The sequence below is a fragment of the Poecilia latipinna genome, unplaced genomic scaffold, assembly GCF_001443285.1.
Source record: "Poecilia latipinna isolate Pla-1442-1.1 unplaced genomic scaffold, P_latipinna-1.0 Scaffold2139, whole genome shotgun sequence".
Classification (NCBI taxonomy): Eukaryota; Metazoa; Chordata; class Actinopteri; order Cyprinodontiformes; family Poeciliidae; genus Poecilia; species Poecilia latipinna.
The window spans coordinates 28,702-42,969 of NW_015114755.1; the positions used below are offsets into that span (position 1 = coordinate 28,702).

General features: G+C 37.5%; 1 protein-coding gene across 1 annotated transcript in view; it reads right to left on the reverse strand.

The window, feature by feature from the left end:
- Positions 1–501: 501 nt before the first annotated feature.
- Positions 502–14,268, reverse strand: part of LOC106936420 (lymphatic vessel endothelial hyaluronic acid receptor 1-like) — a 17,743-nt gene continuing 3,976 nt past the window's right edge. Inside the window, exons 2-8 of the mRNA XM_015017418.1 lie at positions 6,214–6,379; positions 5,856–5,992; positions 5,694–5,753; positions 4,998–5,315; positions 4,316–4,393; positions 4,079–4,157; positions 502–2,839 (exon numbers count right to left, since the gene is read on the reverse strand). Of these exons, the coding sequence (XP_014872904.1) occupies positions 2,626–2,839; positions 4,079–4,157; positions 4,316–4,393; positions 4,998–5,315; positions 5,694–5,753; positions 5,856–5,992; positions 6,214–6,379 (1,052 nt within the window). The 3' untranslated portion in view covers positions 502–2,625. The remainder of the gene's footprint in view (positions 2,840–4,078; positions 4,158–4,315; positions 4,394–4,997; positions 5,316–5,693; positions 5,754–5,855; positions 5,993–6,213; positions 6,380–14,268) is intronic.

A 14,268-nucleotide genomic window follows, 5' to 3' on the forward strand; every position in this document is an offset into this window, starting at 1 on the left:
CTCATAATTTGTTCCTGTATTTGCTTTTTTCCATGAACTTGCCTTGTCTGTGCAAGAGCAAAAAACTGGAGAGAGATTTTAGAAACCTGGTGTAACAGCAGGAATGCTTCTCCTCACCAGTTTTAATGTGTAACATTAACAAATACAGCACCTATGTAAAAATGTAAATGAAATTAAACTTGTATGAGCAACAATTAAATGTGTTTTAAAAACAAACTAATTGGAATGAGTATCGTATCACTTATAATATGTTGCCTGAATCCACCTTGTCAAAGACGTAGGAGTAAAAACAAACCATTCGATGTATGATTTTGAAGGTAGAAAAGTATTTTAAAAAAATATTGATTGATTGAAAAATGTATACATTGACCACAAGAGGAGAAATGCTCTGTGTAGCTCTAAGTGCTAGTTTCCACCTGTAGTCTCTGACACAGTTAATGAGAATTAGTTCTTTATCAATCTTACCTGGTTAAATAAAGGTTAAATTAAATAAATAAGTTGCATAGTTTCAGTTCTTTTAATTGAACATCACTGAAAACAACTTTGAAAACAACAACTAGTTTTTCAGTCATGCTTTAGATGAAGACTGTTCACACAGTACTCTACATATACTGTATATTTAGTTTTGCAGTAGAGAGCTTCCTGGACAGATAGTGTGTCCATCAAAGCACCAATATAGAGAAAACAGTAACAACCATGTAATACCGCTGAACTCTTTATGCATACATTTGATCCACATGGAGAAACCTCAACCTAGAAAGCCAAGGAAAACGGAGTCGTAAACTACATAATAGTACTCTTTTAAATTGAGTGAAAACTAAGAAAAATGTTTTTCAAGATCCCACATGATTTAAAACATGTTTTTTTATGACAATGCAAGTGTTAAATTACTTTTATTACTCTATAATTAGTGCATGCAAAGTCGGCTATTATACACTACTGACAATCTTGCGGGTTGCTTTTGGAAGGATGCCATGGGTATCTTTCAAAGTGTCTCTCTTTGTCTCACTCCTTTTATCCTGTGCTAACGTTTTCCCGCATCCCGACTCTGGTGCCATGGAAACCTTACTTCCTGTTACGTGGGAGAAATGCAGCATGCGTTTCCTGCCATGCTGTTCATTTATTTCCCTTTTGTCCCGTGCTCACAGAGTGATCAGTCGGTGAACACCATGTTCCAGCGCATCTGTACACATTTTATTTATTTTGTGGTCACTTTACAGATCTTTTCAGCAAAATCGTTTTGTCAAACCTGCCTACTCTAGTGCAACACTTTTTCCTCTTCAAATCAAAGGAAAATGTAAAAAAAAACAAAAAAAAAACTTAAGTAACAAGTCAAAAGAATGTCATTCACAATGACTGCATATAATTTAGTCTCATTCTAAAAGCTACATTGGCCACACAGAGAATAAAGTCGATTAATACATAATGTGTGCGATATATTCAAGCTACAGCGAGTTCAATAGAAAAAAGATGATTACAAGATTGAAAGCTTTATAAAGAAACATAGAATATAAACATCAGCTTCTTTTATCACATCTGGTTCAGAGCAAACAGGTGTTTCTCTTGAATAAGCCTTTTGCATTGCTCTACGTCTGCAGTGGATTAACTTCTCATTTTGGATGTCCAGTATTTACACCTCGTCTCATAAAAATTGAGCTTGAGTTTATCTCAAAATTGATAAACGTACTTGAAATACCACCCAGTTCTTTGTTTTGTCTCAAAATCAGTATCTGCCAAGCAGATTCCCAATAATAAACTTTTCATCCACATGGTATGATCAAAACATAATCTTATTTCTGTATTCATCATCGTCGGTTGTGCACTAAGCACTCACTTTGGAAAGCTATAAGTCATGCTGATTCAGGATGCTATCTATTCTGACCTTCACAAACCAAAACATTTACCTCTAAGGTACAGTTTCTGATTAAATACTACTAGAAACAGCAGCAGTCCTTCACACTAAATCGACAAAGCATTTTCCTATGAAAAAAACAAAAAGCAATGGCAGCTATTGCAACATTTGTAAAGTTTCATATTATGTACACAGTCAGGGAAAACAGAATCAAAAGGAAGATAGTTGCGACTGATCCATCCCCAGTTTTCTTAAAGCAACAATTACAGACAACAGGACATGTCTGAAATATGTGCAGAAAGGAAAAACATGAAAATAAAGAAGTAAGGGAAGTTTTTTTTCTCTCTCTCTCTCTCTCTCTGTCTCTTAAATAAAAGATCACAAAAAGAAAATTACCATTTATTTCTTTTTCCGGTTGAGATTACTAGCTAGAATTTTACAGTCATCAAATTTAACAAAAAGCTTTTCACCCACTCTTAGAACTCCCCATAATCAATAATTAAAAATAGCACACACAGTAATTAATGTGAACGGAAAATAAACATATTCTGATATTTTGTTCTAAATCTCTCATTCTTGCGCACTGATCTGAAATGCTTAGCCTCTTTAAAAAGCTTTCTGTGCAATACTTTGTACTTTAGTTGAACACGAAATGACACATTCAAATGCTCTTACTCAGTGCCCGTCCACTACAAGCCCATCCAATAGCCTCCAACTCTTTTATCCTCTCAAAAGTCTTCCCCCAACCTTCCCGGCTCTTTCCTGCCCAACTCTCAGGCCTGCTGGTCTTTATCTGGAGACTCCTCTAACGTGATGACAGTGAACTCCTCCGTGTTGCCGTTCTCCTGGATGGTCTCCTTGTTCATGAGGGTCACCATCTCCTGCTCTCTCTCCGGGTTGCGGGAGCTGCATGCTGCAGCTGCGACCCCGTTGCCGTCGCTGCTGTCTTTGGTTGTGATATTCAGCGTTTGCTTTCTGCCACACCACCTGCAAAAAACACATTGAGGGCGAATGTTGGGTTTTTGCAGTGGTTCAGTCAACAGCTGCAAATGCTAAAAGCTAAAAGTGTAGCTCTGGATTGATGGTGTGGATGTCAAAAAACATGTCACTGTTGCAATCAGAAGCGCATATAACAGACCAGAGGAGGAAGAATAGTTTGGACAGTTCTTTTTCTTTTCTGTGATGATTAAACAAAATCTCATTTGAGATGGTTCCTTTAAAATATTAAAGAAACCATTAAGAATTTTCTCTAATGCACACCTGATCAGAATTGTATATAAAGGCTCAAATATATCCATTCACTGCCACTTTTTGAATGCATGTCTACTAGCAGCTTGCAGAGAAACTGTAGCCTTTTAGTTTCTGGGATAAATCTGGATGCATGTCTGAATACTCTTCCAATCAGAAATGATCGCTTACTTCAATCAGCTGATTGGAAATTATCGTTTTGACGAGCAAACTTTCTGCTGGAGAAAAGTTGTAATTAGACCAGACAAAGTTTGATGTATTTGGTCACAATAGCGAGAACCGGGTTAAAAATCAAGGTGAGTCTTTTGAATCTTTTAACAGCAAGTGTGAAGCACAGTGGTGGAAGCATCATGATGAGGATTTGCTTTGTTGCCAGTGGTGTTAGTACATTCAACAAGCTTTAATATCTGACTAGGTCTTATATCCAAAATCTTCAACTTCACCTCAAATCAGTAGTTAGATGGTTGAAAACTGAGCACATTTTGGCATTGTTTCTGGTCAAAAATGAAATGGTTTTGGAACAGGTGATACAGATTAGCATTAAGCTTGTGGACTAGCCCTGCACTCAATGCGAAAATTTGTCGGCTGTGTTGAAAAGCCAGGTTTTGATCAGAAGACCAACAGATAATGAACTATGCACTACTTGTGATGAGATAAGTGGTGAAATATCCAGACAGATTTATACCAGAGGCTCACAGATGGCTACAAGAAGTGTGTGCAAGCAAGGTACAACCTGCAAAGAGACTTTTCACTTAATACTACTGAGGCTGTATGTTTATATTTGAGCCATTATGTGCTATTTTTAACGACTTTAAACATACACATCCTGGTTTTCCCTATAGAAATTTCTAGGTGTATGTTGTATTTTCAGTTCAACAAAAGCACCAAATTACTATGCAATTCACTCCTGGTTACAAATACTTTTCTCTGAAACTGTGAAAGACAGCACCAGAAGTGTCATATCAATCAAGCCATTACCCTTTTTTCCTGGCAGCAGCTGCACACACAAGGAGAATTGCACCGACTGCTACAATAACACCGAGAACAACCAGCCAATCTAGAAAGGAGAAAGAATAGAATAAAATATGAATATCGTGACAGTGTTAAAATGATTCCAGAAAAAAAAAAAAAAACAGAGCACTGCGATAATTTTGCTGTTGGCTGCCGTCATGAATAGTATCTCTGGGTGTTTGAGATACATGTATAGTTACTCACCTGATGAGCTGCTGTCTTTTTTATTCTCACTATCATTTCCCAAATTAGACGATCTTCCTCCACTATTCGGTTTGGCATCTGCACATCAATAAAATAATGATAAAAAATGTTAAAACAGAAAAACAAAAAAAAAAAAAACAAAAAAAGCCTGTTAAACTGCCAACCAACAAAGCAGTTTTTTAGAGCTTCATTAGAAAAAAAAAGATGGTTTGGCCTTTTCACTTGTAGGACTGATCCGATTTGGCTCTACTTCATCTCAAAATATATTTCAGCTAACACAAGGGGGCGTCATTTGTTTGAAAAGTTACTTTAGTTACTCCTGTCCTCCCAAAACCTGTTGCATCAGGCCTCACGGCATATATAGATACACACACACACACACACACACACACACACATATATATATATATATATATATATATATATATATATAGATAGATAGATAGATAGATAGATTACAATATTTAATTTCTTACAAGATTCAATCTTTAAATCGTATTACTAGCAACATAAACTTTTTAATTCTGAAACGTAGGCTTAAAACTTAAAACTGCTCAAAGGTAATTTTCAAAAGTTTATTTTAATCTGACCGATCAACCTCATTGAAACATAACGTATAATTTACTGAGATGTACTGGACATACTGTTAGAGTTTCCTTAAACTCTGATTTTATGTTTTTACCATTGGTTTCAATAGGTCTCTTTTCACTCGATGTTGTCGTTTCAGCGTTGATCACTGGAGTTGGTTTTTCCTCCTCTGGTTGAGCAGGCCCCATCCCAGATCCATCACTCGGGTCTGGCTCCATTGTAGTGAAAGCGGAAGTGACGTTGCTTCCTCCAGCGGGGTTTCCCTCCTCAGGAACCGTAGTGAAATCATCTTTACTCAGATCTTCAGATGTAGTTGCAGCTGTTGGAGAATTTATCCTGTCCTCCTTTGGGATTGTTTCTGATGTTTCTGACTCCGTTGTGCCATCGGTCAGAGGCTGTGGTGATGTCAGAGCTGTTTAGAGAATAAGCATTTTTTGTTCACTCATACACTTTATACATATAATATTTTTGTTTTAAGCAGCATCTAAGTTAACCAAGTCCCTATAGTATTTCAGTTATTATAACACAGTTGTATAGTTAAGGACATTGTTTGCTAGAGTCTGAAACAGGATTCTGCCTGTTTCAGACAGTTCATTTGTTTAACCGTTTGTGTTAATTAGAGAACAGAGATCAGAGGTCACATAATATGGTACATCTTTCACTGGAGCCACTTTCCCTCAAATGCCTCAATCCTACAACAAATCTCAACCGTAAAAATGTTTCAAACACCATGGTGTTTGTTTTGGACTTGCAGTCCATCACAGTCAATATGAGGGTGTGTTATACTGACCTGTTGTGTCTGAGAGTAAGCTTTCCCGGAAAGCCTTGCTGCAGTTCTTCTCAGCAAAATCTGGTAGCAAGGAACCATAAGGCAGCAAGTTTCAAATCAAAAAGTCAATAATAACAACAAAATAAACCAAAATCTCATAATAGTTCCTCATTTGCAATTTACCATTTTCGTCATAACAGTAAGCATCAAATTGATCTTCAGTATGTGAGTTAACAATAAACCCAGTCAAGTTCCTTGCACAGTTTTCATGCTGAGTGTGCCTGAGAATGACGCTGCTCCCATTGCTGATCCAACCGTACCTTAAGTGACAAAAACAGTGAACAGTTGTCGATTCAGATTTTGATCCACAACGCTTTAGAAATTTGGAAAATAAAACATAGCATATAGCATTCTTCAGTTACATTGTGTCTTACCTAAGCAATATATATACCTTACTATATAAGATGAAATATCTCTAATGTGTTATTTTTATGAAACAATACTTTTTCTACAATATTTTTCTGAAGGAAGTTTAATTTACCTGCACGTTTCCATGCTGCTGTTATAGGCCAGTTGGACTTGCTCTGGACTTGCGATTGTGCTCTCCAGCTGCTCACAGACTTTTCTTGCCATTTCAAGAGTCAGAGAGTGGCGACTCTCTCCCTCAACCAGAAATACGCCTGCATAACTGCAGGTGCGAGAGTTAACTGGAAAGAAGCAAATAAACAGAATGAGAAGTCGTTTTATTACTGTGAGGAATTCAGAACTAAAGTGAAAGTTAAGGAAAAAGAAATTAATGAGCTAATTATTGTTGGAGTCAACAACACAGAGATCTGTATTTAAATCAGTATACTTAATATCTCTACTGAGGTTTTATATTAGATGAGGGAGGAAGAGAAGTGTGTAATGCATTTAAATTCGGCCCACTAACAACAACTCCATAAATAAAATATTAATTTTTGGATTTGTAAGGTCCAAAGCTTATTTATTTCATATAATTATTGGCATAAATGAATCTTGTGACATTCTAAAATATATCTTGTTAATGTAACAAAAACATGAAAATGAGAATATATATATATTTTTTTATGTTCCAAACAAACATTATAAAGTGTTTCATACTTGGAACAGGCCAAATGCAAAGTTCTTGACTATGTGCACAGGTGCATCATCCTTTTGTCACATAATTCACAGCGACTGAGAGGGTTTCACATTGAACGGCACCGTTCTACACTCGCTGAGATTATGAAACTGCAAACACATCTCATTGTGCTTTGTTAAAACCATCTGCCTGGTCTTGATGAATGACCCAAGCAACCACAAAATATGTAAAAGCATTTTGCTTTAATTCAAAACATATTTTGGAGCATAAAATGAACAAAGATTTGGGAAATTTTTAAGTCGTCCTTTGGGTTATTCTTGTTTAATGCATCTCTTATATATATATATTTTTTTTAAGAGGAGTTCATTAATATTGAGTTTGCTGTGAAATGTGTCCTGGGAAAGAATCATTTTCAAAGTGATCTTACTTTTTACTAGCCTTTCACCCCATTCTAAAATTATATTATGATACATCTTTTAATTGCATTTTCTGTTCCTTTTCTGATGCTCCTAAACTCAGTTAAGATCCATGAAGAAGAAAATCTGGTCATTATTGTGCCGCCTGCCTCCAAATGTCTGTTGCAAGTTCCTTTGCTTCAGTTTGCTTGAGAACTTTCAGGGTCCGGATATGAAAACTGAAAACAAACATGCAAAATTGGTTTCATCAGATAAGATGGCAGCAGTTGGTATCCACGTGGTAACTGCTTCTTTCAAAAGCTAAACGCAGGTTTCAGAACTGAAACACCTGGCAGGCAGGTGAACCCTGGCACAGTGACAGAGGGACAGACGGCAGGTGGGGTGGGGAGGGGAACTAAAACCACGAACACACAACACTCATGCTCTTGGCTTGGTAAAAGAGGATGCTGGTGCAGGATGTGGTTAGCCTTTATACATGAAAGCAAACAGAAAACTTGGTATTATATTGAAGTTCACTGAGGAAATGAAATGTTCAGCTATTACTATGTCTTCAAATTCTGATAAGCATGCATAGTAATTTCACCCCTTAAAGCTTCAGTATGTAACTTTAATTAAAAAAAGATTGCATAATTGTTGAAACTGTCATGATGTTGTGACAGTACAGTATGAGAAAAATTGTGCTCCATTGTCTTCCTCTGGTGCTCTAAATGCTGACTATAAACAACCAATCAGAGCCAGGAAGAAGCTCTTAGTGATGTCAAACATGCTAGTGTACGTGCGTGCTGCTCATCCCTCTCCCTCTCTCTGTCCCCTTTGCTCTCTGCTATGCTACAGCTTCTTCCTGATACCCCAGCCTGCCATGAATGCACAGTTTTCCTGGAATGATAAGTTGCTTCTCTGCCATTAGCACATTTATCAGCACATACACAAGGATGATTGTCAGCATCAAGATGCTCCTCCTGACTCTGACTGGTTGTTTTTGACAGGGAGCAGTGCAACAGTAGCAGGTCAGTCAGGTTGAGGAGCTCAATCTTTTCACAGATTATCTGTCCCAGTTTACACTGTCACTACATAGTAACAAATATGTAAAATACATATTTTTTTTTAAATAAAAGTTACATACTGTAGCTCTAAAGACTTTCCACCGTTTCCTAGGAATGTTGTTGATAATCTGAAGATGAGCTAAATTATGTCACATGCTTCCAGAGAAACAGAGAAAACATATGCACTTGTTTTTTTGTGTGTAGATTATCTTTGTTACCAGGGTGACGAATTTATGAGTTGTGAAAGATGGCCTAGTCACACTGCAACATCTCATAGGAAATGAGAAGTCATTTGTTTTTATATCTGATTGCTGAACTTTTTGGAGAAAAGCTGTGAAAAACAAGTCACACTGACCTTACAGTCATAGCTGTGACAGATATTCTGAACAAAAAAAAAAAAAAAAAAAACTTCAACTGACACATTAAAACTTTAAGCCTTTATTACAGACACCGGCTCAACTGCCTATTAATTTAAATAGAGAATCAGCCACAAGGCACAATGTAGATTTAGTTGTTTTTTTTTGTTTGTTTGTTTGTTTTTTTTATTTTATTCAATTGTTTGTTTTTATCTTTGTACTATGTGGCAGGCATCTCTCAAAACAACAACAAAAAGCATATCGAGTAATTAATGCGGCTGACCATGTTCAACTTTTAAAAACACCACCTTAACCATTTCCTGGTGACTATTCTCAGCAGGATAATCACACACCATTTCACAAACCTCACATTAAAAATGACAATGAGTTCACTACTTTTGTGGCCTCCAGAGACATCTAATCTCAATCAAGCAAATCACCTCTGGGATGTGGACAAACAGGAGGTTTTCATCGGGAATGTGAAGCAGTTCAATTTGCAGCTCCTGTATGATGCCTTCACATCAACCTGGACCAAAATATGCCTCAAACTTTTTGTGATTTTTTTTTTTTTTAAAGAATACAGTTCTTAAGGAAACTTTATTCTTTTACCAGAGTCAACTTGGTAAAAGCAGGATGTACCTAATACAGCGTCCTTTAAGTTTCAATTTGCAACGAACAATAACATTATATTGTGTTTTGCAAATAAAGGACAATTTGTGTAATTTCACTACAATTTATCCGTTGTGATGAATTGGATTCATTTTGAACTGGTTTCAAAATGAATCCAGTTCTGACATTGATTCATTTTGAATCAAGTCACAATAATGAAAAGATTTTTTGTTTAGTGACCATAAAAATGTGTATATAATCAACTATACAATTTCATTTGGCTGCATTCTGAACTTGACACTTGTATTAAATTGCACACCAGTCAGAGGATTATTCATTGATAAGTCTTCTCCTTTTTTTTAATTTCTTGATTTTCATGAGAAAAGATAAGGGGCCCACACCTTTTTTTTTTTTTTTTTTTTTTTTTTCCAAGATGCTAACATGAGCCAAAAGAGAGCAGCAACAGAAGCAGGAAGTAAAGTTTTTGTCTGTTAGTGGCAGTTGTGCAACAGTGGCAAGTTCCTCTGCACATGCTGTAAACACTAACTCTCTCCCTCATACGTCTCCGTCTCCCATAGGAAAATCTGAAACAACCTCAGTCAGAGCAGTTTGCATCATTCACACCCTTGAGGGATAAAATAGACAACAACCTTGGCCTTGCAAACCTGCCTCAAACAGATCAAAGGGAGAACAGCGCGCCATCGGTGGGCTGAAAAGAGTGCTGACAGTGATCTAACAGGGCACTCGTTAATATGCAGAGGGACAGTTGTGGGTGTCTTTATGCAGCCCAGAAGCTTGTTATGCCAAGGCATTGACTCTCCCAAAAGCTCCTTTGTCACCTAATGGAGTTGGAACCAAGGAGACTGCAAAGTCTGGCTGCAGAGTTCAATAGAAACGAAGCTCTGACACTCTGTGTTGCCAAAACCTCCAGCTGCAATGGGAAGAATTGTCAACCCAAGTCTCCACTCCTACTTCACTTTCTCTCCCTCCCTTCTGCGCCCATGCTTTTACATGTTGTCTTGTTTTCTCTGACAGCTCTCTGTCGTTTCTATGCCAGCAATAAAACACAATATACCCCCCACATACATGTCTTAAAAAAAAAAAAAAAAAAAAAAAAACTGGTAGCTCACAGAAGCACAGGGCTGATTATCCCTTCATGACTTCAGAGCCATTCCTCAAGAGGAGGCAGTAAGCTGCTGTCAACAATATTAACATACAAAGCTGGGTCTCATTTTCTCCTCTTATCTGTATCTATGTTGTTACTTGCTGCCAGATGCACTCTATAGGGAATGCTCACACTTAAGTGTTCTGAAAAATATCATGCGGTTAGAATGTCATGCTTGAAAAAATAACCTGCTGTGTCTGCCCTGTTCATACTGTGACATCTGTTTAGCCATAGTCCATATGCTGGTTGTGAAGCAAGATTGTGCAGCATCAATTCCCACAAAGCGTCACTGACCAGCATCATCACGGATGGGTGAACTTCATTTTGTCAGCACAGATCTTTCCCTCCACTGGGAAAAGACTCTGGGGTAGTGGGACAACTGAAACATGAGATCTAGTAAGGACGATGTTTTCAAACACTCAGGCGTATAAACACAAAATATTCAAAGGTCACAAAAAGGACTGACAAAACTGGCATTCTCTGCAAAGTGTGACTTCCTATCACACCTCCAATGTTTGCACCTCCACCCACTCTACTCTGGATGGTAGGCAAGTTTTTTTGCAAACGTATCAAGGCGGTAACGTCGTCTTTTTCCTTTTACAGGCATGAAGATTTTGCTTTCTGTACAACACATGTGAAGCGAAATCACTTCAATCTGTATAACTTTGAAAACTGGAGAATGAGGAAGAGGAAGGAGTCCAAAATGTTTGTTCTTCTGCAAAATGTCTTTTCAGTTTGAGGTGTCAAAAGTTTGTAAAGTGCAGCATGTTATAGATATGTTTCTATTACTTTATTAATTTTAATAACTAGCAGCACCTGGAGTGTTTTCTATAATAGTTTAGCAAAGTGTTTACCATTTCCTTTGATATATTGTTTTTAAAGCACTTGAAATAAAACTATGTCTCTATGGCAAAGTAGATCAACATTACAGTAGGAATTATTCATATCAGCTGATTAGAAATTACCAATAATTATTAATCTTGTTTAATCATTAGAAAAAGTAATGAGTAAATTTTGAGGAATGGCCATTTATTTGGAAAAGCACCTTTTCTTTTCTTTTTTTTTTTTTTTAGTACAGTAAAAGACCTTTTACGAACAGCAAATGCCAAAGGTTTTGGATGCTCATTCCAGCAGAGTGGATCAAAAATAAATATAAATAGTCTGGAGTCATTATGGATCTAATGACTGTGGACATGAAGGATTTCCTGTAGCGGCATGTGCTACAGTAAAACTGAATAAGACATCTGTTGTTGAATTATGATTTCACAGGATATGATGACCAACAGATCATTCCTAAAGGACTAACTCAGTCCATGTGTTTATCTGTACTTACATTGATTACTGCGTTGATTAGGCATTGATTACTGCCTAATCAATGGCAGACCTGGAGTCCTTGCAGGTCTGCCACTAGCTAAGACAGCTGCAACTGATCCAGAACGTTTCTGCTGGCAGCCTCACTGAAACCAGGAAGATGGAGCCCATCACCAAAGTTCTAAAATCCTTACGCTGGTTCCCTGTAGCTTAGATAATAGACTTTAAAAAAATACAGCGATAGTTCATAAACTGCTGAACGGTTGAGCACTAAAATACACTAGAGACCTGTTGTTATTGTATCAACCTTCCAGACCACTCTCATCTTCTGGTTCTGGTTCTGCTCTGCATCCCCAGAACCAGAACCAAACATGGCGAAACAGGATTCAGCTTCTACGCACCACAAATCTGGAACAAGCATCCAGAAAACTGCAAACCAGCTGAAACGCTGAGTTCCTTTAAATCTAGACCAAAACCTCAGCTGTTTAAAGCTGCTTTTGAACCATAATAAATGAAACATTGACCAACATACTTGATGTGTTTTGATCATTTTAATGATGACATTCATTTTCTCAAAATGGTGTCTTTTATGACTTTGTATTGTTGTGTTTTTATGATGTACAGCACTTTGAACTGCCTTACTTCTGAAATGTGTTATACAAATAAACTTGATGGATTGACCTATTGATTGATTCCTAAAGAGATTTAGCTAAAGGGGGAAGATCCTAAGACTCTAGCATAAAGGGCGAGGACATCTGATGAAAATAGCTGGTAGTCATCCACATAGAAGTCACAAGAAAAGCCATGTGAACGGATAACTGGGCCAGAGAGGATGAAGCATACTTTGCAGAAAAGAAGTCCCAGTATCTAGTTTTAGAATCCTCTTGTAAAAGACAATAGGGCACTGATGTTCATTCCTGACAGGATACCTTGTAGGAAAGACATAAACAATTAGTTTCCTGCAACCCTATTGATTATTTGCAATAAAACGCCTGATGGTTTTCTGATCATATTCCAATATCATAGTAATTTCAAGAGTCAGTTAAATCACCTTTTGACTCATTTTGCCTAAATATTAGGAGCTGCCTAATATTTGTATAAACCTTAACACAAATATAGGGTGCAGAACTCCTTAGACCTCAACCTCCCTCAATACCCTTAAGACGACCATGAGCTGTGCTGCAATGTTCATTGATAGAGAGGCACTTACTAATGATTTGTTCAAGAAGCAAACTGAATGACATGAAGAAATTCTGCTAAAATGAAAAGGCAGGGTAATAAACAGCATGGCAGGCAGATGCTAAGTACTAGAGTCCATAGAAACAGAGTCCCCCCAACACAGGCTGAACAAGTATTGGTTTGTAGTAAAGGGCACACTGGTAGAGGAGGCAAACACGTGCCTTTTAGAATAGAGACCCTACCAACAAAAGCACTCTTTGTCAAGGCCTAGTTTATGGAGACTTTGACCACCCCTCACCCTGAAACATGACACAGGAGCATTCAGGGGGAGGTTGCCAAACCAAGGAAACAAATATCATGTCTGCAGGACATGCAACTTATAGCCAGCCAGTGAACATTTAAGCAGAAAGAAGAATATTCCAACCAAACACATGGTGAATTCTGTAAGTGCACAATGAGTCAGAGTTTCTTCACTAGAATACGACAGCATGTGAGCACATGAAGATACCACATACGGTTGTTAAGAAGTTCTGATGTTTCAGAGGTTCACAGGTCTGTTCATTTTATCAGTTGTTTAGCTTTGTTGCATATTGAGCAAATTTTGTGATTCAAATATAAAATTTCACTGACTTTATCAAAACTACTGAAGTTAACTATTCAATTGGATTTCCGTCAAAGTTCAAGATCCTTTCAGAATTTGCGCTACAACTTTTAAATCAAATAAGCTAAAATTATTTTCTTGTGTTTTTTTTTTTTTAATCAAAGGGAAAATCTCAGATCAATGTTGTTAATGCTTTTGCCGTCATTGTGGTGGATATCAATTTCCATCCACTGCCCTCTTCCCTCCTGACTACTTTTTGAAGATAAAGTCATTATCCACGATGATAAATCTCATCATCAAAACACGTTAATTGAATCAGTGTGTAGACTGAGTCTGGACCTGGATGAACAATCGCTATAAACAATCGAAACATGCACAAACAAAGCACACACTTCTGAGCGTGCAAGGATCCTTGAGGAGCAAACAGGGGCTGTCTTAGGGGTAAAAGGATCCCCCTCCCCCCTTCCTACACACTCAGCACCTGAGCTGTCCAGATATCCCCTCATTTTGCCTTTAAATCCTAGTCAATATTACAGCTTGATGCTGATTTTTATTTGGCCCAGAGCCAGAGGAAGGTCTTTGTGAGCAACTAGACCACCAGCTCCTCGGGGAAAAAGCCAGACAGACCCGAGACCTGTTTGATTCAAAGCCAACTAAGCCTCCAGAGACTATCGCTCGTAGCACCAAATCCAATGAAATGATATGTGAGACACAAAGAGTTGGGAGAAAATAAAAAGGGAGAAAACTAGAGCACATCCGAAGATCATCCTTTGTGTCACAGACTGCAACATTAAAATAGGGCAGAATCGCTATA